At 35.1% G+C, this 23,228-nt stretch overlaps 2 protein-coding genes across 5 annotated transcripts in view; both read left to right on the forward strand.

Annotated features, from left to right (window-relative positions):
* LOC147549909 (uncharacterized) overlaps positions 1 to 23,228 on the forward strand; it is an 85,768-nt gene that overhangs the window by 48,223 nt on the left and 14,317 nt on the right. The window lies entirely within an intron of this gene.
* Positions 13,818 to 23,094, forward strand: LOC147549916 (D-alanine-D-alanine ligase family). Of its 2 annotated transcripts, XM_086671941.1 has the most exons (24): positions 13,818 to 14,531; positions 14,634 to 14,705; positions 15,167 to 15,210; positions 15,302 to 15,413; positions 15,495 to 15,566; positions 15,715 to 15,777; positions 16,184 to 16,261; positions 16,366 to 16,458; positions 16,537 to 16,656; positions 17,137 to 17,217; positions 17,626 to 17,838; positions 17,943 to 17,990; positions 18,436 to 18,687; positions 18,943 to 19,046; positions 19,520 to 19,764; positions 19,873 to 19,941; positions 20,025 to 20,089; positions 20,518 to 20,687; positions 21,531 to 21,609; positions 21,757 to 22,006; positions 22,076 to 22,121; positions 22,334 to 22,442; positions 22,762 to 22,824; positions 22,917 to 23,094. In XM_086671941.1, exons 1-24 carry the CDS (start codon positions 14,187 to 14,189, stop codon positions 22,998 to 23,000), a joined length of 2,877 nt encoding a protein of 958 aa, XP_086528067.1. In that variant the 5' UTR covers positions 13,818 to 14,186; the 3' UTR covers positions 23,001 to 23,094. The 2 variants fall into 2 exon arrangements, with proteins under 2 accessions (XP_086528067.1, XP_086528068.1); XM_086671942.1 differs by lacking the exon at positions 15,167 to 15,210 and having other exon boundaries at positions 13,833 to 14,531.

The following is a 23,228-nucleotide window of genomic DNA, read 5'->3' on the forward strand; positions in this document are numbered from 1 at the left end:
CATCACAAAGTAATCAAAACAGGAATAATAGGGCAGAAGACTTTGATTTTACCTCTGTTCCTTGTGGCATTTGCAAAAGATGGGGTCATTCAGCAGGGGTCTGCTATTTCAGATATAAGCCAAACAAATCTCAAACTGGGTATCATACTGAAGAGCAATTATCATCACAAGATCATGTTATTGATCCAAATTTCAAAGATTCTATGTCTTTTCCTTATGAAGAGGAACCTCTCCTTGAATGCAACAATGCTATGGTGTTCAATTATGGACATAGTGATGATGAGGATGTATTCCAAGAATGCCACACAGCAATAGAATGTGCTAACTCTGAAGAAATTTTTCTAGATTGTGAAAATTTTGATCTAGAGTCAGACTCTCAGTCAGAGACATGCTATGTAGCAAATTCTCAGTCAGATCTGACAATCTCTAAGGACAAAGCTTGGTTGGCTGACACAGGAGCAAGTAGTCATATGACTTATGCTGCTGAAAATCTTATTTCTTCTCAAAATTATAAAGGGTCAGAGGCTGTTATGGTTGGAAGTGGTAAATTTCTACCAATTGAGAGCACAGGTACTTCTAAGCTCTCCACTTCTACATGTGTTTTTGACTTAAATAAAGTTCTATGTGTTCCAAATTTGAAAAGAAACCTACTCTCTATTTCAAAATTCACAAAAGATAACTCAGTCTCTGTTGAGTTCATGCCATGGGGCTATAGTATAAAGGACATATGGTCTAAAAGGATTTAGCTGAAGGACCAGTAAAAAACAATCTCTATCCTATTGAAGTACAACAAACCTTCTGTTCAGATAAGTCTGAGTCAGCTAATCATACTCAAACTGCACTTTCATATGATACCTGGCATGCTAGGCTAGGTCATTCTCATCATGGTGTTCTAAGTCAGTTGAGCAAGGAACATAAAATAGTACTATCTACAACAAGTACAAAGAATTTTTGCAAGTCATGTGAATTAGGAAAAAGCAAATGTCTACCTTTCTCTACCTCCAACAGCACAACCAATACTCCTTTGCATTTGGTGCATTGTGATATTTGGGGACCAGCCCCTACCACCACCCCAAATGGTGCTAAGTATTACATCTTATTTCTAGATGATTTCAGTAGATATAGCTGGATTTATGCTATGAAAGTCAGGTCTGATAGTGTAAAATGCTTTCAACACTTCAAATCCACAAATGAAAACCTCCTCAAAGTAAAGATTGTGTATTTTCAATCTGATGGTGCTCCTGAACTACAAAAGGGGGAATTCAGGTCCTTTTTGGACTCCAATGGTATTATTTTCAGGAGTTCATGTCCTTATACCCCACAGCAAAATGGGAAAGCAGAAAGAAAACACAGACATATCACAGAATTGGGTAATACTCTTTCTTTTCATTGTTCTTTACCAAAATATTTGTGGTTTGATGCTTTCAATACTGCTGTCTATATCATTAACAGATTACCCACAACCACACTTCATGGTATATCACCTTTTGAAGCACTTTTTCATATGACACCTGATTATTCAAGTCTTAGAATATCTGGGTGTGCTTGCTATCCTCATCTAGGTGATCTTAGAAAGGATAAACTTAGTCCCAAGAGTGTTCAATGTATCTTTTTGGGATATAGCAATGAGCACAAGGGTTATAGGTGCTATGACTTTATCACAAAAAGACTATATATTTCCAGACATGTCACTTTTGATGAAGGTCATTTTCCATTCACCAACATCTCTAAGCAACTGTCTAGGTGTGATCAGAATATTGAGCCATTTATTTCACTACCATTACCACCTCTACATACTGAACAGCCCTCAAACCAAGAATTAGGTTCATCTAGTATAGTACCTAGCCCACCAGCTAATTCTGGTTCTAGGGAGCTACCTACCCATGAGATAGGGACACCTAACTTTTCAGCTAGTACACCAACTATCTCACAAGGGCAACTAAATACTGAACAAATCATCACTAGAGGCAGGAATGGTATAATCAAATCAAAACAATTACCCTCTGACTTTGTGGCTCATTTTTCCTCACCTCACACATTAAATGTAGCCTATCTATCAATCTTGCACTTACCCACTAAACCATCCACATATAAAGAGGCAGCTAAGAGTATTGAGTGGTGCAAAGCTATGAATGATGAGTTCTTAGCCTTACAACAGAACAAGACTTGGTCTCTTGTTCCCTATGACAGTAAGATGAATGTGTTGGGTTGCAAGTGGGTCTACAAGTTAAAGCAGAAAAGTGATGGTACCATTGAAAGGTACAAGGCAAGATTGGTGGCCAAAGGTTTTCATCAACAAGAGGGTGTTGATTTTGCAGAAACATTCAGCCTTGTAGTTAAGGCAAGTACTATTAGGCTTATTCTTACTATAGCAGTCACTAAATCTTGGTACATCAAACAGTTAGATGTATCAAATGCCTTTCTTCATGGAGTTCTAGAAGAAAATGTTTATATGATCCAACCACCAGGGTTTATTGACAAAGAAAAGGAGGATTATGTCTGCCATTTACACAAGGCCCTCTATGGACTTAAACAAGCTCCTAGGGCTTGGTTCAATAGGTTTGCTACCTTTCTTTTTCAGTATGGGTTTAAGAAGAGCAAAACAGATCACTCCATGTTTGTATTTCATTCTAATATGGACATGATAGTTCTTCTACTATATGTAGATGACATCATTCTCACAGGGAGCTCTAGTTCTATGATCACACAACTTATTACTGATCTTAGTGTGGCTTTCAAGATGAAAGACTTAGGGTCTTTATCTTATTTTTTGGGTATAGAAGTCTTCTCTGATCTCAACAACAAAAGCATGATTTTAACTCAAAAGAAGTATACATTGCAATTACTACAGAAGGCCTCATTACTGGATTCCAAACCATCAAAGTTACCTGTTCCAAGTGGCCAAAGAATCTCCATTTCAGAAGGTGTTGAACTTTCAAGTCCTACTGAATACAGAAGCTTAGTAGGTGCTCTTCAGTATCTCACCTTAACTCGGTCAGACATCTCATTCGCAGTGAATTACACAGCCCAATTCATGCACAAACCCACAGAAAAACACTTGGTTATTGGCAAGAAAATATTAAGATACTTAAAGGGTTCTGTTGGGTCAGGTATTAAGATATCATCAGGGGATTTATCCATGCTTTCAGCTTATTCTGACTCGGATTGGGCTGGATGCCCTGATTCGAGAAAATCAACAGGAGGGTTTTGTGTATTTCTCGGATCTACTCTTATCTCTTGGAGCTCTAAGAAACAAGCTACGGTTGCAAAATCATCGACTGAAGCAGAATATAAATCGCTTTCAACTACAGCAACAGAACTAGTATGGATTTCTTACCTGATGGATGAACTGAGATTTCATTTGAAGAAACCCTATTTGCTTCACTGTGACAATATAAGTGCGAAACATCTGGCCTCGAATCCCATTTTTCATGCTCGAACGAAGCATATAGAAGTCGACTACCACTATGTCAGAGATCTGGTCTCTGATGGTTCGATTTCGATTCAATACATACCAACCAAAGACCAACTCGCCGACATATTCACTAAGGGTTTATCACTTGAAATTTTCTCTGGTTTAAGAAACAAACTGATGGTTCATTGTTCCTCTTCACCATCGGTTTGAGGGGGGCTGTTAACTATAACAGAGATGAAGAAGAGATGAAGAGAAGGTAACAGTACGGCTAGGGTTTCTCAGAGAAGCAGAGAAGAGAAAATAGGATTAGGTTTTTAAGAAAACCTTTTATACTTCAAACCTAATGGTCTGGTCAAAGTCAATAAGAGAAGACTCAAATAAATAAAGTCCTGTGCAGCTAAAGGCACCCAATGTATTCTGGAGGCAGTCATCTGATGGAGTCTGAAGGCAGCCACAATTCCTGAAATAGGATTAAAGAAGATTGTTAGTAGTTGTTAGTAACTAATTCTAGTTAAGTAACTAATTCTAGTTAAGTAACTAATTCTATCTTAGGTTGTTATAAATCTGTTATAATAACAGAATTCTATCTTTCTAGTATAAATACACATTTGTAATCAAATAACAACTATTGGAAATAAAATTGGAGATTGAGTAATTCTTACAAAATTCCCCATAGAAAACTACATTATGTAAAACGTTGTCCTTAAAAAATTAAAATATGTTGCCGAATACAAGATTGGAGAAGTGTCAAGATGTTTAACCTTGTCATCTTCTCCAAGTTGTGTATTTCTTTTGTGGAAACTATAGAGTCTTGATTATAACAACTAACCCACGTATATGGATGTAATATTTTGTATTCTCGAGTAAGGAGTGCTTCCTTCTAAGAAACTAAAATGGAAAGATCAACCAGTTAATATTGTTATATTCTATAAGTAATGTTCATGAGACAAATTATTAATTCAAAATTTTCTCATGAACACATAAGAATATAGAGACTCATGGTTGTCACAAAGTTAATATGGAAATAAATAGGCACATTAAGTAATTATTAACATGAAATAATTCCATACCTTTCTCCATTGTAGAGATAAGAGTCAACTTCTTACTTTAACAAAGATAAGTTCCTTTAATAAAGCTTAATTTCTTCTTCTCAGAAGATGAACTTGTATACTCTTTTCTCTTCTATTCTTCAAACATAAGTGTGATGGAGAAACTTGAGAGCAAGAGCATATCTTTCATCTTATTCTCCACTTTTGTTCATACTAGTACAAATCTCTAATCCATCATAGAATTCATACTAATTACCACAAAATTAATAGGCTAGTCAAACCTTTAACAAGTATGTAGTTGTCTTGCTTACAACCATACAATAACATTGACAACACACACTTAAGAAGTTCTCTTGTTGATAACACATGATATAGCCTAAGACAACACATGTGATATAGTCTTGACTACACGTAGTTGTGGATTTGTATTGTTGACAACAAACACATTAGTCTATACACCTCATGCTTATAGATTCATCTTGTTTCAACTCATACAAGTAGCTATTGTCCTTACTGGATTCAATACATGAATGAGTTTTATGAGCCCAACAAACCTTTTGCCCAACAAGTCTATACATGGTCTTATTGTACGGGATATACTAATGGGCCTTGTTCATGAAAATTGGCTAATGGGTCTTGCATGAACATACTCCTTGTTTACAAATATGACATGTCATTAGGTCCTCTGATAGTATAAAGTAATTATTTTAGAGAGAAAGTAGAGATATGAACCAGACAAGAATCAAAAGATTTGATATGAACTTCCAAGTGAGTTATATTTGCCAAATTTTTATTAGACATAAAATAAAGTAAAGGTAGTTTGGATGGATTTTAGGATCTTTAATTGATTAAAAACTTTTAACTAGAAGAAGAGAGAGGAAGTATAAAAATAAACAATTCAAGTTTGAAGCTCGTGAAAAATTTGATCAGCGACCTTCATCGGAGAAGATTATGAGGTAGCCGATGAAATAGAGGAGAGAGGAGAGATGAGGTGGATTTCATTTGTTAAAATTGTTTTTTTGCATTAATTCATTTTTGGCTCCTAAGGATATTTCCGGAAGGAATCGAAATTTTTTGTCTTAAGATGTCAAAACGAACTGTCAGACATTTATGGGCCAAAATGGTGAGTTGGTCATAAATTGGTGGCTAAAACAGAATTAAACCGAAAATGAATTAGAGGGGATAGTGTACTCTTCTCTCTACCTTGATACTGATTAATTGGTATAATAATTTCGATATTTTTCCTGGTCAATCCATTTTTTGTTTAATTTTTTTTCAGAGACGTTTAAGATTCTTCTTCCACAATTAAGTTTTGTTATGAATGTAGATATGTATGTATACAGTGGCACCCATGAAAAATACTAAATGTACAATTAAAAGTCTGGAAATAGTGTCCAGATCCTACGTGGCCTCCAGGAGATTAAATTACATTTACCATCAGATTACCTATTCCAGAAGTACCCTCATCTCTCTCTTGTTTCTCTCACTGAACATTTTTCTCCAGGAACTTCTCTCACTAAACATTAGTGTCCTGATTATCTATGATTATATTGCATAAGCAACTTATCCTTCTTGTTTAATTCTCTCCAAAAGTTCCTCTCTTTCTTTTATTCTCGTCTGATCTGATCAGTTCTCTCTGCTCATTTTCCATTGTTGAATTATGTTAATTAGCATGGAAAATAATGATTAATTGTAAGCATTGGCTTAACTATTTTATTTGTTAAACTAGGTATAAATTTCATGAACAAAAATTTGAGGGATAGAAGAAATTTGAGTCGTTGATTTAGAGATTTCCATGGTTGACTGTAAGTTTTTATAAATGGGAGATTTTAGGGAAGAAAGATGTTAATCCATATGAGAAATTGTTACAAGTTTTATTAGAAACTCTGATTTTTTTCAATAATCGGGAACTCCATAGATTTATTGATATTGAATTGGTTACTGTTTCTGAATATCAAAAAAGAGATAAAAATAACTGCGGACATTATGTGATTACTTGGTACCCGAACTGAAATATATGATTTAAGTAGACGAGTCGAGAAAGAGATAGTGGAATCAAAATAATTCTTTTTTTAAGTGATAATTCTGTCAGAGGGCAATATGAAAGTTCACCCACAAATTGTTCATTATGTACCCCAACACCAACTGAAAGTTCAATCAAATTACGATCAAGATGTTCACTATTACTGAATGTTTCAATGAGGATAAGTATCAAATAAACTTCTTCTCAGAAATAAAGATTTCTTAAATATTTCACTTCTAGATTGGGGAAGGAAGAAGTCCTTGTGATTTTAAATTCAGAATTTTAAATAGAAGGGATTAAAAAAAATGAAAGAAGTAATAGTTTTTCACAAATCAAAAGAAAATATTTAGGGAAGGTTTTTTTTTTGATGAAATGTTTAGGGAGGTTTAGAAAGAGAATGTAGCAGAGGGTACTTCCGGAAGAGAGAATGTAGCAGAGGGTACTTCCGGAAGAGAGAATGTAGTATTAAATGTCATTTAATTCCCTAGACTGCCACATAGGATCTGGACACTTGTACATCTAGCATTTCTCTTTTACGAAAGATGGATAGAGGAGGGTTTTGTGTCATATCAACCTAAAGAGCATTTTGAAGTACACTCCAAATACAAATATGTTTGAACTATGAAGACTTGGATTTCATGAGAGAGACAGAAGACTTGTTTAAGTTTTATGAGAGATGGACTAAGGGTTTTGTATCATATCAATCCAAAGAACTTTTTTAAGTACACCCAAAATACATATATGTCTGAACTATAAAGTTCTGCTTAAACATGTGGAACTTTGAGGAATTTTGATTGGAAAAGTTGTGAGAAAAGTTGTATATGAAAATTCTTGATCCAGATTTCGGGTTAAAAACTCTTGATATTTCATAAAAAACAACTAACGCAAAATTTCAAAATTCTTAAAGAAGTTCCAAATCAATATAACTGAAATTCTAAACCAATAATGTTGGATTTCAAATTCTGAAGAATTTTGAAAATGTAACAAAAAGTCTTAACCAATAAGCCCCACTTAAGGGTCTTTATTATGGCCTTTAAGACCAGTCATTCCGAAGAACACTGGCACAGAGTTAGTCGGGGCGCTCAAATGTTAACTACTACAGTATAATTGTTTATGGAATTTTCATATTGTCTTTCAATATATTATCCACATAATGCAGTCAATGTCATGTAATAATTGTGATGACTATGGATATTTTATAAAAAATTGCAATGTTTCATGCCATGAAAATAAAGGGTGCGAAACAAGACAGGCCTGGCACAGCACGAAATGAACCTTTAAACATTAGTAAGATGATTTGTACATTATAAAAGAATCCAAACGTAATTAATTTACTATTCGACCCTAGTTTGTAACAAATTTTCATGTGATTTCCTAATTTATGCAAAATAAATTAAATGTTGTTTAGTTGTTTAGTAAGGGCACAAAACAAAAGTGGGCCTAAGGAACCACATACATGTTGCATTATGCAGAGGATTAAAAAAAATTGGTGGTTGGAGCTTATGCTCGGACAACTAATGTTGTTTTAGTTTTACATCTTTTTTGAACCTTTTCATATAAAATACAGGAATAACTATTTCAATTTCAAACTGAGAGCACAAAACAAAAGTGGGCCTAAGGAACCACATACATGTTGCATTATGCAGAGGATTAAAAAAAATTGGTGGTTGGAGCTTATGCTCGGACAACTAATGTTGTTTAGTTGTTTGGTCATTTTTTTTTTTGTTTTCTTTTGGAGTATGTAAACATTATCGGAAGTTGTGGGGCGCACTTACATATCAAATTCCCCATAGAAAACTACATTATGTAAAACGTTGTCCTTAAAAAATTAAAATATGTTGCCGAATACAAGATTGGAGAAGTGTCAAGATGTTTAACCTTGTCATCTTCTCCAAGTTGTGTATTTCTTTTGTGGAAACTATAGAGTCTTGATTATAACAACTAACCCACGTATACCGATGTAATATTTTGTATTCTCGAGTAAGGAGTGCTTCCTTCTAAGAAACTAAAATAGAAAGAACAACCAGTTAATATTGTTATATTCTATAAGTAATGTTCATGAGACAAATTAGTAATTCAAAATTTTCTCATGAACACATAAGAATATAGAGACTCATGGTTGTCACAAAGTTAATATGGAAATAAATAGGCACATTAAGTAATTATTAACATGAAATAATTCCATACCTTTCTCCATTGTAGAGATAAGAGTCAACTTCTTACTTTAACAAAGATAAGTTCCTTTAATAAAGCTTAATTTCTTCTTCCAAGAAGATGAACTTGTATACTCTTTTCTCTTCTATTCTTCAAACATAAGTGTGATGGAGAAACTTGAGAGCAAGAGCATATCTTTCATCTTATTCTCCACTTTTGTTCATACTAGTACAAATCTCTAATCCATCATAGAGTTCATACTAATTACCACAAAATTAATAGGCTAGTCAAACCTTTAACAAGTATGTAGTTGTCTTGCTTACAACCATACAATAACATTGACAACACACACTTAAGAAGTTCTGTTGTTGATAACACATGATATAGCCTAAGACAACACATGTGATATAGTCTTGACTACACATAGTTGTAGATTTGTATTGTTGACAACAAACACATTAGTCTATACACCTCATGCTTATAGATTCATCTTGTTTCAACTCATACAAGTAGCTATTGTCCTTACTGGATTCAATACATGAATGAGTTTTATGAGCCCAACAAACCTTTTGCCCAACAAGTCTATACATGGTCTTATTGTACGGGATATACTAATGGGGCTTGTTCATGAAAATTGGCTAATGGGTCTTGCATGAACATACTCCTTGTTTACAAATACGACATGTCATTAGGTCCTCTGATAGTATAAAGTAATTATTTTAGAGAGAAAGTAGAGATATGAACCAGACAAGAATCAAAAGATTTGATATGAACTTCCAAGTGAGTTATATTTGCCAAATTTTTATTAGACATAAAATAAAGTAAAGGTAGTTTAGATGGATTTTAGGATCTTTAATTGATTAAAAACTTTTAACTAAAAGAAGAGAGAGGAAGTATAAAAATAAACAATTCAAGTTTGAAGCTCGTGAAAAATTTGATCAGCCGACGACCTTCATTGGAGAAGATTATGAGGTAGCCGATGAAATAGAGGAGAGATGAGGTGGATTTCATTTGTTATAAATGTTTTTCGGCATTAATTCATTTTTGGCTCCTAAGGATATTTCCGGAAGGAATCGAAATTTTTTGTCTTAAGATGTCAAAACGAACTGTCAGACATTTATGGGCCGAAATGGTGAGTTGGTCATAAATTGGTGGCTAAAACAGAATTAAACCGAAAATGAATTAGAGGGGATAGTGTACTCTTCTCTCTACCTTGATACTGATTAATTGGTATAATAATTTCGATATTTTTCCTGGTCAATCCATTTTTTGTTTAATTTTTTTTCAGAGACGTTTAAGATTCTTCTTCCACAATTAAGTTTTGTTATGAATGTAGATATGTATGTATACAGTGGCACCCACGAAAAATACTAAATGTACAATTAAAAGTCTGGAAATAGTGTCCAGATCCTACGTGGCCTCTAGGAGATTAAATTACATTTACCATCAGATTATCTATTCCAGAAGTACCCTCATCTCTCTCTTGTTTCTCTCACTGAACATTTTTCTCCAGGAACTTCTCTCACTAAACATTAGTGTCCAGATTATCTATGATTATATTGCATAAGCAACTTATCCTTCTTGTTTCTCTCCAAAAGTTCCTCTCTTTCTTTTATTTTCGTCTGATCTGATCAGTTCTCTCTGCTCATTTTCCATTGTTGAATTATGTTAATTAGCATGGAAAATAATGATTAATTGTAAGCATTGTCTTAACTATTTTATTTGTTAAACTAGGTATAAATTTCATGAACAAAAATTTGAGGGATAGAAGAAATTTGAGTCGTTGATTTAGAGATTTCCAGGGTTGACTGTAAGTTTTTATAAATGGGAGATTTTAGGGAAGAAAGATGTTAATCCATATGAGAAATTGTTACAAGTTTTATTAGAAACTCTATTTTTTCAATAATCGGGAACTCCATAGATTTATTGATATTAAATTGGTTACTGTTTCTGAATATCAAAAAAGAGATAAAAATAACTGCGGACATTATGTGATTACTTGGTACCCGAACTGAAATATATGATTTAAGTAGACGAGTCGAGAAAGAGATAGTGGAATCAAAATAATTCTTTGTTTAAGTGATAATTCTGTCAGAGGGCAATATGAATGTTCACCCACAAATTGTTCATTATGTACCCCAACTCCAACTGAAAGTTCAATCAAATTACGATCAAGATGTTCACTATTACTGAATGTTTCAATGAGGATAAGTATCAAATAAACTTCTTCTCAGAAATAAAGATTTCTTAAATATTTTACTTCTAGATTGGGGAAGGAAGAAGTCCTTGTGATTTTAAATTCAGAATTTTAACTAGAAGGGATTAAAAAAATGAAAGAAGTAATAGTTTTCCACAAATCAAAAGAAAATATTTAGGGAAGGTTTTTTTTTTTTGATGAAATATTTAGGGAGGTTTAGAAAGAGAATGTAGCAGAGGGTACTTCCGGAAGAGAGAATGTAGCAGAGGGTACTTCCGGAAGAGAGAATGTAGTATTAAATGTCATTTAATTCCCTAGACTGCCACATAGGATCTGGACACTTGTACATCTAGCATTTCTCTTTTACGAAAGATGGATAGAGGAGGGTTTTGTGTCATATCAACCAAAAGAGCATTTTGAAGTACACTACAAATACAAATATGTTTGAACTATGAAGACTTTGATTTCATGAGAGAGACAGAAGACTTGTTTAAGTTTTATGAGAGATGGACTGAGGGTTTTGTATCATATCAATCCAAAGACTTTTTTAAGTACACTCAAAATACATATATGTCTGAACTATAAAGTTCTGCTTAAACATGTGGAACTTTGAGGAATTTTGATTGGAAAAATTGTGAGAAAAGTTGTATATGAAAATTCTTGACAGATTTCGGGTTAAAAACTCTTGATATTTCATAAAAAACGACTAACGCAAAATTTCAAAATTCTTAAAGAAGTTCCAAATCAATATAACTGAAATTCTAAACCAATAATGTTGGATTTCAAATTCTGAAGAATTTTGAAAAATGTAACAAAAAGTCTTAACCAATAAGCCCCACTTAACGGTCTTTATTATGGCCTTTAAGACCAGTCATTCCGAAGAACACTGGCACAGAGTTAGTCGGGGCGCTCAAATGTTAACTACGACAGTATAATTGTTTATGGAATTTTCATATTGTCTTTCAATATATTATCCACATAATGCAGTCAATGTCATGTAATAATTGTGATGACTATGGATATTTTATAAAAAATTGCAATGTTTCATGCCATGAAAATAAAGGGTGCGAAACAAGACAGGCCTGGCACAGCACGAAATGAACCTTTAAACATTAGTAAGATGATTTGTACATTATAAAAGAATCCAAACGTAATTAATTTACTATTCGACCCTAGTTTGTAACAAATTTTCATGTGATTTCCTAATTTATGCAAAATACCTAAATGACTTCTTTGTTCTAATGCATTGGCTGGAAACTCAAAATAAACCTGATTGTACTTCAACCTTTAAGAGCATCTCCAATGGGACACTCAATCTGTATCACTTAGAGTGCCATTGGAGTTTTTGATAAAAAACCATCTCCAATGGAACACTTTGTTAGACACTCTAATATGAGGTGGACACATTTATTACAGGGTGTCTAGAGAGAGAAACTCTAAAATGAGAGTGTCTACTTGAGACTCTCTAAGTGTTACTTTCTAATTCTAACCAATAGAAAACTTTATTTTTCAACTACTTTTTATCTCTTGGATTGAAGAGGGACGTGTGTATTAAGTAAGAGATTTTAGAGATCTCCATTGGAGACCAAACAAATGTAGAGTGTCTCTATATTGACACTAGGAAAGAGAATCTTTATTTGCCACTTGACAACTAGATTTTTAGAGTGTCCCATTGGAGATGCTCTAATCTCCATATTCATCATCACTTCACTTCCACCTCACAACTTTTGACCGTCGACCACCGGCACCACAACTTCTGACCATCGACCACCGTCACCACAACCATTTTTCTCATCTCTCTCTAAACTCGAAGAAGATTAGAGAGCTTTCCTCTTCATCATGCTTGGAAGGAGACCAAGAAAAAGAGAGAGATACAGTAAGAGAGAGAACGAGGAACAGTGAGAGAGTGAGAAAGAGAAAGTGAGAGAGGGAACCGCATGAGAGAGAGAAGAAGAGAAAAGAAAAGAGAAGGAAACGAAATGAAATGTGTAGATGAAGATTAGGAAACAAAAGATAACAAAGTCGATTTTTAGACAAAACATAAAGATGTCCCTTAAGTTTAATCTTTGTGACGATGTCTTCATACTATGGGGGCTTTTCTTTATGTCACACACCAACGGCCTTAAATTAAGCATAATATGTTGCATTGTTGCCGAATCATTTGCTTTTTTTTTTCTGATGAGAATAACATTGCATTAAAACCAACCAAACAAACAAACAGAGGTCTCTAATGTAACGCAAGAATAAAAGTGGGAGCTACATTCTAAATTTTTGTCTGACCATTACGTCTTTACCATTTGGCTAGTGCATCCGCTTTAACATTACATTCCCTCGGGACATGTGTGAAGATTATTTGAGAGAAGTATTTTTTAAGGGTCATTGAGTGATTGAGGATCTTTTTGGACTGCCAGTAGATAGCGTCATTTGTGCCGTTGATGAACTGTATTCGCGCTGCATTATCACTTTCTATTTGTACGTGATTTATCTGTAGTTGAATGGCCCATAAAATGCCAAGGTGAATCGCCATACTCTCACATTCTTCGGCGTTTTGGCATCGAACTGAATCTGCTGCTGCTATGATGAAAGTTGCTTCGTTATCATGTATAATACATCCGACTCTTGCTAGTTCGGTGAGTTTGATGAATGAAACATCAACATTTAGTTTAAGGAACGACATCGAAGGAGGTCTCCACAGTTGGATTTCTTGTTTATCCCTGCATTTGTTAGTATTTGAAACTGCTATTTTGAGTGGTGTAGTCTAGGAATTGTTAATCCGAAAGATCATTTGTATTGGTGTTTGTTTTTTTTTTTTTTATCAAAAAACAGTTCTCACATCTGCCTTTCCAAATGAACCATAATATTTTCGCATAGAAATTGATGGTGTCTTCATCTAATATTTTCCATTGTTTGATCCAATCATTAACTGTATTAATAGTCTCCGTTCGTACTTTTTTTTTTTTTTTTGTTGAACTATCTCCGTTCGTACCTGAAAATGAAATCAAATTGTCCTAGCAAAGGGGCAATGTAACATCACATAGTCTAAAGTTTCGTTTTCGTTGCAATTAATACACTCATAAGTTTTACCCATAAACTGCCCAATTTTGTCCCTCACTGGTAGGAGGCTATTAGTTCTCATTTCTCAACATCAAATTCTGTTTATGGAATCAAAATGACCAGTTCTCAACATCCTAATTCGATCTTCCTACTCTCACTTTCTTTTTTTTATTGAATGAACGAACTATTTGACATGGCAGAATCTCCTGCTTCTACCCTCTCTTCTCACTGAATCTCATATCCAAACCCAAATCTCTCTCTCTCTGTCTCTCTCTATCTTACCACTTCTCATCAATGGCGGTTTCTCTCTCGCAAGCTTCACTTCCATTTGGTTCTAAAAGCTCCTCCTATAAAGGAAGGAGAAACAGAACAATGGAGGAATCAGAGCTTCGTTTTACGAATCAAAAGAGTTTTCTTTCATCACATAATTTCTCGGCTTCAAAACCGCTCTTAGAAAAATTTTCATCAAACCAGTGGTTAAGGGTTCAAACTCCACGAGCAACGGTGATCAAAACTGTCGAAGATTCAAATGTTGAAGAAAAAGTGAAGATTCTGAAAGTTGGTATAATTTGTGGCGGACCATCTGCTGAGCGCGGGATTTCACTGAATTCGGCCAGATCAGTTCTTGATCATATCGAGGTAATCAACTCTGAGGCTTATCTTGATTTTCATCGAATTTTGAGGCTTCTTGGAGTTTAGATTCTGATACTGTAAAACTAACCCTTTTTTTTGTGATTATAGGGAGATGATTTGCATGTCAGCTGCTATTACATTGATGCTGATCTCAATGCTTATGCAATATCCACTGCCCAGGTTTGTCGATCGTCAACGTAATTATATATGATTGTTAATCAATGTGTTTCTAGGGTTTAGGGTTTGTAGAAAATAAATTTCTATGTTTAGCCCCAAATTGGTTTTGAATTGGATCACCAAGTAAAAACAACTTAGTCCCACATTGACAAATAGTACTCATTGTTTTTGAGTTTATGACCCATAAACAAGAGAAATGAAAAAATTTGGGCAGAAAAATTTCTTGTTTTGCCAAAAAAACTACCATTTTTCCGTCATTGTTCAAGTGACACTAGTTCAAGCTTTTGATCAAGTTCATGGGCTTAACTGTTGAAGCATGATTTTATTGAAGTTAAGTTTCTTGGTGAAATTGTTGTTGCTTATGTTCACTAATGAAGGTTTACTTAAAACTCGCACAAGATTTTGACTTCAAACTTGGGAGTTAGCCGTTAGACTTTAATATTCACTCTGTTCTTCTACTGTAGATGTACTCAAACACCCCTGCAGATTTTGACTTCAAACTCGAAACGTAAGCAATTAGACTTTAATTTATACTCCGGTTCTACTGAATTTATATTGGTGGGGCCGTGGGGGAATTCACTATGTATGTCATTTTGCAGCCTCGCCCAAGGTTTCCAATCTTTGTCGGACTTTGCGGAGCATCTTGCTTCCTCTGTGGATATAGTATTCCCTGTTATTCATGGTCGTTTTGGTGAAGATGGAGGCATACAGGTCTGCAATATCGAATTTGGGGAAATATAAAGATTGAGCTGATTCGGTTATTCTTATTTCAGTAAGTAATGAGTTTTTCAGGAGCTGTTGGAGAAAGCAAATGTTCCATTTGTGGGAACACCATCAAATGAATGTCGACGAGCTTTTGATAAGGTAAAAATGAAATAAGGTCCTCTATGGAGACCCTGGACATATGATATTTTTCTCTTACACTTCGTATATCCCTTTTCCCTTGGATGTTGCTGGCGTTAACCTTCCTTTTTTTTTATTTCCTTTTCTTTTTTTTTTTGGTAATTGGCAGTATGATGCTTCTCTGGAGCTCAAGAGGCAGGGATTTGTCACAGTACCTAGTTTTCTAGTTCAGGTGTACATTATTGCTTATTGCATTGTCTTTATTCCATTACAGTAAACTAGGAGTCTTGAACTTCTAATAATTAGCCAAGGTCTAATAGGTCAGATATTATTCACTTGTTAACGTATCATGGGAGCAAATAAAAGTCATTCATTGTAGTTAATCGACAATTTGCTCAGTCATTTTTCACTTTGATCTCGTATTCTTTCATCGTCATTGCTTTTATCTTGAAAAAGTTTTGATACTTGTTATTACCTATATGAGTCGCTTCCCATTTCTCCAATACAAGCCTTCTTTTTGGATAACTTTAATTTGCACTGCTGTTTGTCATGAATAATGTGTCTGGATTCTTCATGATCTTCAATTACAGCAATTCTTATCCTTGTGTTACGCTAATACTTTTTACCATGGAATTTAGGCAGGTGAAGTGAATAAATCAGGACTGTCTGAGTGGTTTGACGCTAATAGAGTAAATCAAGAATCAGGGAAAGTAGTTGTAAGGCACACCTTTCCAATTTTATCCTTTTCTGAATCATATTCTTCAAGAAATCATTATTTGTTGCCGCTTTTGCATGAGTACTTTGCCCCCGTTGTTTTCAGGTCAAACCAGCAAGGGCTGGTTCCAGTATAGGCGTAACTGTTGGTTATGGTGTTGAAGATGCCTTAATTAAAGCTAATGATATTATTTCAGAGGTAATATCTACCGAGTTTTACTGATGCTAATTAATTATTAAATTTTCTTTTTTTACTAATTTATTTGACTTTGAACAGGGAATTGATGACAGAGTCGTTGTTGAAGTGTTTCTTGAAGGAGGAACTGAATTCACAACTATTGTTCTTGATGTTGGGTCTGGTATTGATTGCCATCCTGTAGCTCTCATTCCGACGGAGGTGCATACTTGTCCTTTTTATGTCACTTTCACTACCTCTCCTGACATATAATTATCGAAAGAGGTCATTGTAGACTAATACTTGGCTATATATTGCGGCGAACTTTAAGAAAAATATCAGAGACAATAAAAGACAGAATGACAGAATGTTGTACAAAAATTAGTTGAAGTGGTCTGCATGTCCTGTATTTATATGTGGGTGTACCTGAAAGTATTCTGTTTTCGCCACATCAACCCGGTGGCATGTTTACTGTTTACCACTGTATTCTGATAATTTGCAACTTTATCTTTTGAAAATACAAGTTACTATTAAAAAGGCCCGAAAGGCAAAGAAAGAAAACAAGAATGATGGTACAATAGCTAATTAGCTTATTGTGACAGTGAACTTATGAAATTGTAATGGTTTGTAATGCGGAAATGCGTCTTTAAGTATACGAATACGACACGATTTATTTGGAAACTGACAAAACGACATTGGCAGGTGGAACTTCTATTGCATGGAAGTGCTGATGAGAAGGATGCGATATTCAACTACCGAAGAAAGTATCTTCCAACACAACAGGTATGGGAGTTAAAGTAACAAATTAGGGCTACCCATTCAAGAATTGCTAGTTGAGAAGCACTGTTGATTCTACTTTTTGGCTAGTTGCTGAAAAGTTTGCTCTTTGTCTGTGGGTTTCTGTTCATCTTCTGCTGTTCTGGTGGCTGCAGTAGCAGTAACTAGCTATTCGTGAAGGCATGCTTTATATTTGAATCTCTATATATGAGATTTGATTCTATATACAATAATTAACATTTCAAGTAATGGTTCTACACCTTGAATAGTTTATTAGCCCTGAGCAATCAGTGGAACCGAACGTGTAATGATCTAATGCAAAGAAAAAACACTCTCTTTATCTCCTGCTTGATTTTGTATTTTCGTGGAATATGGGGGATAATTCACACTATTTGCTTTCCTTTTTGCCTATAGGTTGCTTATCACACCCCACCTCGTTTCCCTGTTGACGTCATTCAAATGATAAGGAGAGGAGCGTCTTTATTATTTCAAAGATTCGGACTACGTGATTTTGCACGTATTGATGGTTGGTTTCTGCCAACTACAAATTTATCTTCATCAGAGGAGAAAGAAGATAAGTTTGGAAGGACCAGATCGGGTACAATCGTTTTTACAGATATCAACTTGGTATGATGAATATCTGCATTTCTTTGTCGATGAACATGTGACAACGTTTCCATATATATATATATATATATATATCTTATAAGATTAACTTTTCCTGAAACTAGATAAGTGGGATGGAGCAGACCAGCTTTTTGTTTCAGCAGGCCTCAAAGGTTCCCTCTCTTCCCATCATCATTCATCAATTTTAGTTAAATTTGTAATATTATCAACTTCTCGACTCCTCAAATAGAGATTTATTGTGTTCACTGTTCAAACTTCAAAAGATAGTTCCATTTATCTTCTTGAGGTGTCTTGTACAAAACAACACCATCTATACGAAGCTCCTAAAGCCTTTTCTGGGTAGTAAAAAATTATGGACCTACCTTTGTGAGGATCAATTCGATAAATCTAGTGATACGGATTTTGGACTCTCTCTTAAGCTTCTATTTGATAAAACAGGAACCCTTTATAATTCAGGAACTACCAATGGTTTGCATTAATCAATTTAGAAGAACTTGTTCCTTCTTAACCCTTCTGTTCATTTTTGAAAACCTTAATACAAAAACTCATGTGCTTAATTCCGTAAAAGTTTCTTTTCTAACTATCTTTCATCTCCAGGTTGGGTTCTCCCATTCCAACATCCTCCGAACTGTTATACAACGATCTTGCTTGCGGTTCCGTACTCTTTCTTCATATGGTACGTCAAATGATTTACCTAGAAGACGGAAATCATCGTCACAGACAAATGTTTTGCCTGAAAGAAGAGGAGTTCGCAAAGTTTTTGTCATTTTTGGAGGAGAAACTTCAGAGCGCCAAGTCTCCCTAATGAGTGGAACCAATGTTTGGCTGAACTTGCAAGCCTTTGATGATGTATGTCCCGTTACCCTTAAGTACATAGTATTAAACTAAGAATTATACTTTTAAACATTTACCTGATAATTGTTTTCGACCACTTAGCATGTATTATACCTTTCCACAAGATAAAATTACAAACTGCTTTCACCAAGAGAGAGGAGATCATAGGGTTAAGTGTTATCTCTTTCAGTTCTACATTTACTTGCTTATTCATTCCTACACATTTTCTAGTTCATAATATGTAGCTGTTTGCAATGTTGGTGGTTGCAGCTTGAAGTAACCCCATGTTTGCTCGCCCCTCCTAGTGGATACTTATCGAATATGGACCCGGCTGAAGGACAGGATGTCTCCTCCAAAACAGTTTGGTCTTTGCCGTAAGTATTGATTAAACATTTATAGACTACATCTTTTCTTCTTATTGGTGATGGACAATGTAGATACGCTGCTCAAATAATGGATTGCTAATTGCTAAAGTAGGTGTTTGTTTTTAATCTGCAAATCAGGATGACATATCTGTTTTTACTCAATAAACCTCAACTTAATCTAATAATGTTAGAGATTTGAACGAACTTTACAGTTAGACAGTTTTTACTTTTTCTTATTGTATTATGAGGCTACAGATTTCCATAATAGAGTCAACTGTATGAAATCGTAGTCTGAGGTTGTATCACGAAGAGAATAACCACTGAATCAAGCAACGAGGCCTCACTCTTGCTAATCTTAATCAACTGTGCATCAGAATTAAATGTTAATTTTAAATTTATTAAATATTATAATTTGGGGCATTTATATTTTCTTTACCCTGTCGTTCTTTTAAGTATAGTTTATATATTTGTGGCAATTACAGTTACTCTCTTGTTTTACGACATACAACTGAGGAAGTCCTTGATGCATGTTTAGAAGCTATAGAACCAGCTAGATCTGCATTAACATCTGACTTACGGAATCAAGTAATGGCTGATCTCGTGGAGGGTCTTGGTAAACATAATTGGTTTACAGGGTTTGATATATCTGACATCCGTCCCATAAAATATTCACTAGATCAGTGGATCCAGCAGGCTAAGGAGGTTCAAGCAACAGTATTTCTTGCAGGTCTCTTTGTGAAGCTAGTTAATTTTTTGTTTTGTTAATGATTTTGTGCTAACCTTTTAAGAAGAAATATAAAAAATTTGTCTGAGGTTTATCCACTGATTTTGACAGTACATGGAGGCATCGGCGAGGACGGTACTCTCCAGTCATTGCTAGAAGCTCAAGGAGTTCCTTATACAGGTCTGTGCTTGCTAAAATTTGTCTTTGCAACAATGTAATTTATATGGCAGTCATACAATAATATCTTATGTTTTATGATTCAGGCCCAGGAGTAATTGCTTCGAGAACTTGCTCGGATAAAGTAGCAACATCTCTTGCTCTTAGCAATGTATGGTAACTATTCAGATACACGATTTGGAAACAAGAACTATGCATATAAACTGCACTATACAGTCCTTCAAGGAAAAGAACATTGTAATGTTTTCACTCAAGCCTATTACTTATTATGACTTTTGAGAAGAAAACTCTTTAATTATGTAGATCCTAGAATATATGTTTCCACTTTCGGTGCTCCTTGCGGTTTCCAGAATATCAAGCCATGTGCATCTTTAGTGCAAATTTTAGGGACCTTAGAACCATACTAAATTTCATGCTCTTGTTTACATGGTACTAAGTACGCAGTTGTGTTATGGACTATTAATCAGGCTATCTAGAGCCAGGCATCTTTTACCAGTATAAGATGTTTGTTAAGATTTATTTATTCAGTTAAACTTCTCTAGTGGCAATAATTTACTGATTCTCTTTTGGAATATATAGCTAGAAAGTTTGGGAATCATGACAATGCATAAAGATGTACGGAGCAAAGAGGAGGTCATAAATATGCACATATTTGACGCTTGGCATGAGTTGACCAATAATCTTAAATGTGAAACGTTATGCGTGAAACCAGCTCGAGATGGATGCTCTACTGGAGTTGCTAGATTACGGTATTGTTCCAACTTCCAGTGTCATCCCTTATCTTATAATTTACTTGTGCATGTTTATTTGTCTCGACTCTTGAGACCATGGAGGGAACCACTTGTTGAAAGTGTCTTGAATATGGGTAGATATCCAACCCGGTTTGCAACCAGCAAACCTGTTTTCAGAGGAAGTTTCTGGGGCTTATCTTCAGGGCTGCCGAAGTAAGGCTGATCTCCATTGCCTGCGAGGCAGGGCCTTCTGTTGCTAATGGATATCCATGTATATTTCGGAATTAGAAAAAGAGGCGGTGAGGCGGTGGGATTAGGGTTTCCAATAAGCTATATAAACTAAAACCGCAGAGATATCTTTATAACTTGTTCTTCATTCATAGTGGAAATCATCGCGCCATTGTTCGCCGTAGAGTAGGTCTAATAAACCGAACCACGTAAATCTCTTGTTTTCTGTGTGATTGTTTATTTTCTTAACCATTTTTCTTGGTTGCTTCTTCTTCGTCATAACACCAGAAGGAGGCTAGCCGGGCGAGCTTACTGCTGATACCCTCTAGAAGGGCTTAATATGTATGAAAATAATTCCCGGTTTATATTGATCATCCCAGGTCAACCTATCCGTCAGACAGTCAGAGTAGTCTATAAATAGTAGCCTCCTTCTCTAGAATTTCTTGGTTCCTGCCAGAATAAGAATTGGTCGGAACAACAACAGGGACCAGCGTTGTTTCAGCAAGAAGGGATAGTGTTGCCAGAGGTGGTGGTACTAGCGGTGAAGGTGGTCTGAAAGGATAGCATACCTCGTGACAGAGCTGAACTGCTGATCAATTTATAATTCTAATGTTCAGTATGTTGTATGTGCAGCTGTGCAGAGGATTTGGCGGTCTATGCAAATGCATTACGTGACTGCCTCTTAAGGCTTCCTCCCAACAGCTTGTCAAAGGTATCGATAACTCTTTCATTTGCTTAATGGAATATGACTTCATAATTAAACATAATTATCCAAATTTTTGTAATTTCCATACGTCATTGATATGACTATATTAGATGTTGATTCGGGTAGTAAATGATCTCTTGAATGCACCCTTAGGCACACGGAGTAATTGAGATGCCGAACCCTCCTCCAGAACAATTAATTTTCGAACCGTTCATTGAGACTGATGAGATAATTGTTTCATCTAAATCAAACAATGTAAATCACCTCATGTGGGAAGGACGTAATAGATGGGTTGAAATTACTGTCGGAGTCGTTGGAAAACGTGGAGTGATGCACTCGCTTAGTCCCAGTGTAACGGTTAAAGAATCTGGTGACATTTTATCACTTGAGGAAAAATTCCAAGGTAAATCCGCTATTTTTTCATCCCCACTTGAAAATGCATATTTGATGTATCAGTTTTTTGTCCAAACAGGTGGAACTGGCATCAATTTGACTCCACCACCAACTTCAATTATTAGGTTAGTCCCCTTTTACTCGTGGAACTTGAATTCATCTTTGATCATAATGTGCGTATTTTTGCTTATAGGATTGTTACGATAGTTTGTCTATCTCAAAAAAAAAATGCTGATCATGTAAATATAGATTTGAGTGATCTCTTCATTACCAATGAATCATGTTTTTTCTCGTGAAGACTTGACTATGACATCATTTTATTTTGATTCCTTAACAGTGAGAAGAACTTGGTAAAATGTAAAGAGCATATTGAAATAATGGCAAATAAACTCGGGTTAGAAGGATTTTCTCGCATTGATGCATTTGTTAATGTAGACAGCGGAGAGGTACATTTTCTCCATTACCATTTTCTTTTCAATTTAATGAAAATATCAAAGATCATGGTAGTCATTCCTCTAGTCCTCTACTACCACAGATCGGCCCATTAGTAGGCTAACTAGCACTAGCCTACTAAGGATTCCCCTTTGACGGGCCTACATTAAGTTCACATCTCTCGGCTTACTGCAAGTAGCCCATGTCAATCCAGTTTTAGACTAGCCTATATAATTAACAAATTCAATAAAATATCTTAGCAGCGACATTCAACTGTGTGAATTATCTCACAAAAACTCAACCATTTCGACTTTTAATTTGATTATTTTGCAGGTTTTGGTTATAGAAGTTAACACAGTTCCTGGAATGACTCCTTCTACCGTATTGATTCACCAGGTAGTTTATCCGTAAATGTGGACGTCCAAAAGTAGTGTGTTTTTACTATCCTTACTGCTAATTCCAACTTAAATCTTGTTCAAAATTTGCAGGCACTTGCAGAACAACCTCCTGTCTATCCTCAACAATTTTTCCGTTCGCTGCTCAATTTAGCTTCCGAAAGGTCTACTTATTGACTTACCTGTTATCTTCAAATTAATGTCGTTTTTATTACTAGTTCAAACAGTATAGAAATATCAGTTCAATAAAAAATTGTTGATATACAATCAAGAGCTGCCTGTGTTTATTTCGCATTGGTATTTTTTTCATGTACTAGATCATTGTAGAAGGGTAATGGGTCCATTTTGCCCGTCGGAATGGACAAAACATGGCGTGACAATTGATGTTTGAAGGCCCAAAGAAGC

The sequence above is a fragment of the Eschscholzia californica genome, unplaced genomic scaffold (assembly GCF_041429995.1).
Source record: "Eschscholzia californica isolate CP2 unplaced genomic scaffold, dmEscCali1.0.p SCAF_3, whole genome shotgun sequence".
In the NCBI taxonomy this organism is placed as follows: Eukaryota; Viridiplantae; Streptophyta; class Magnoliopsida; order Ranunculales; family Papaveraceae; genus Eschscholzia; species Eschscholzia californica.

Coding starts and splice junctions, on each gene's coding strand:
- LOC147549916 (XM_086671941.1), top strand. CDS start 14,187: ATGGCGGTTTCTCTCTCGCAAGCTTCACTTCCATTTGGTTCTAAAAGC. Junction 15,211..15,301: donor TTTGACTTCAAACTCGAAAC/GTAAGCAATTAG, acceptor GTCATTTTGCAG/CCTCGCCCAAGGTTTCCAAT. Junction 19,942..20,024: donor TCAAGGAGTTCCTTATACAG/GTCTGTGCTTGC, acceptor TTTATGATTCAG/GCCCAGGAGTAATTGCTTCG.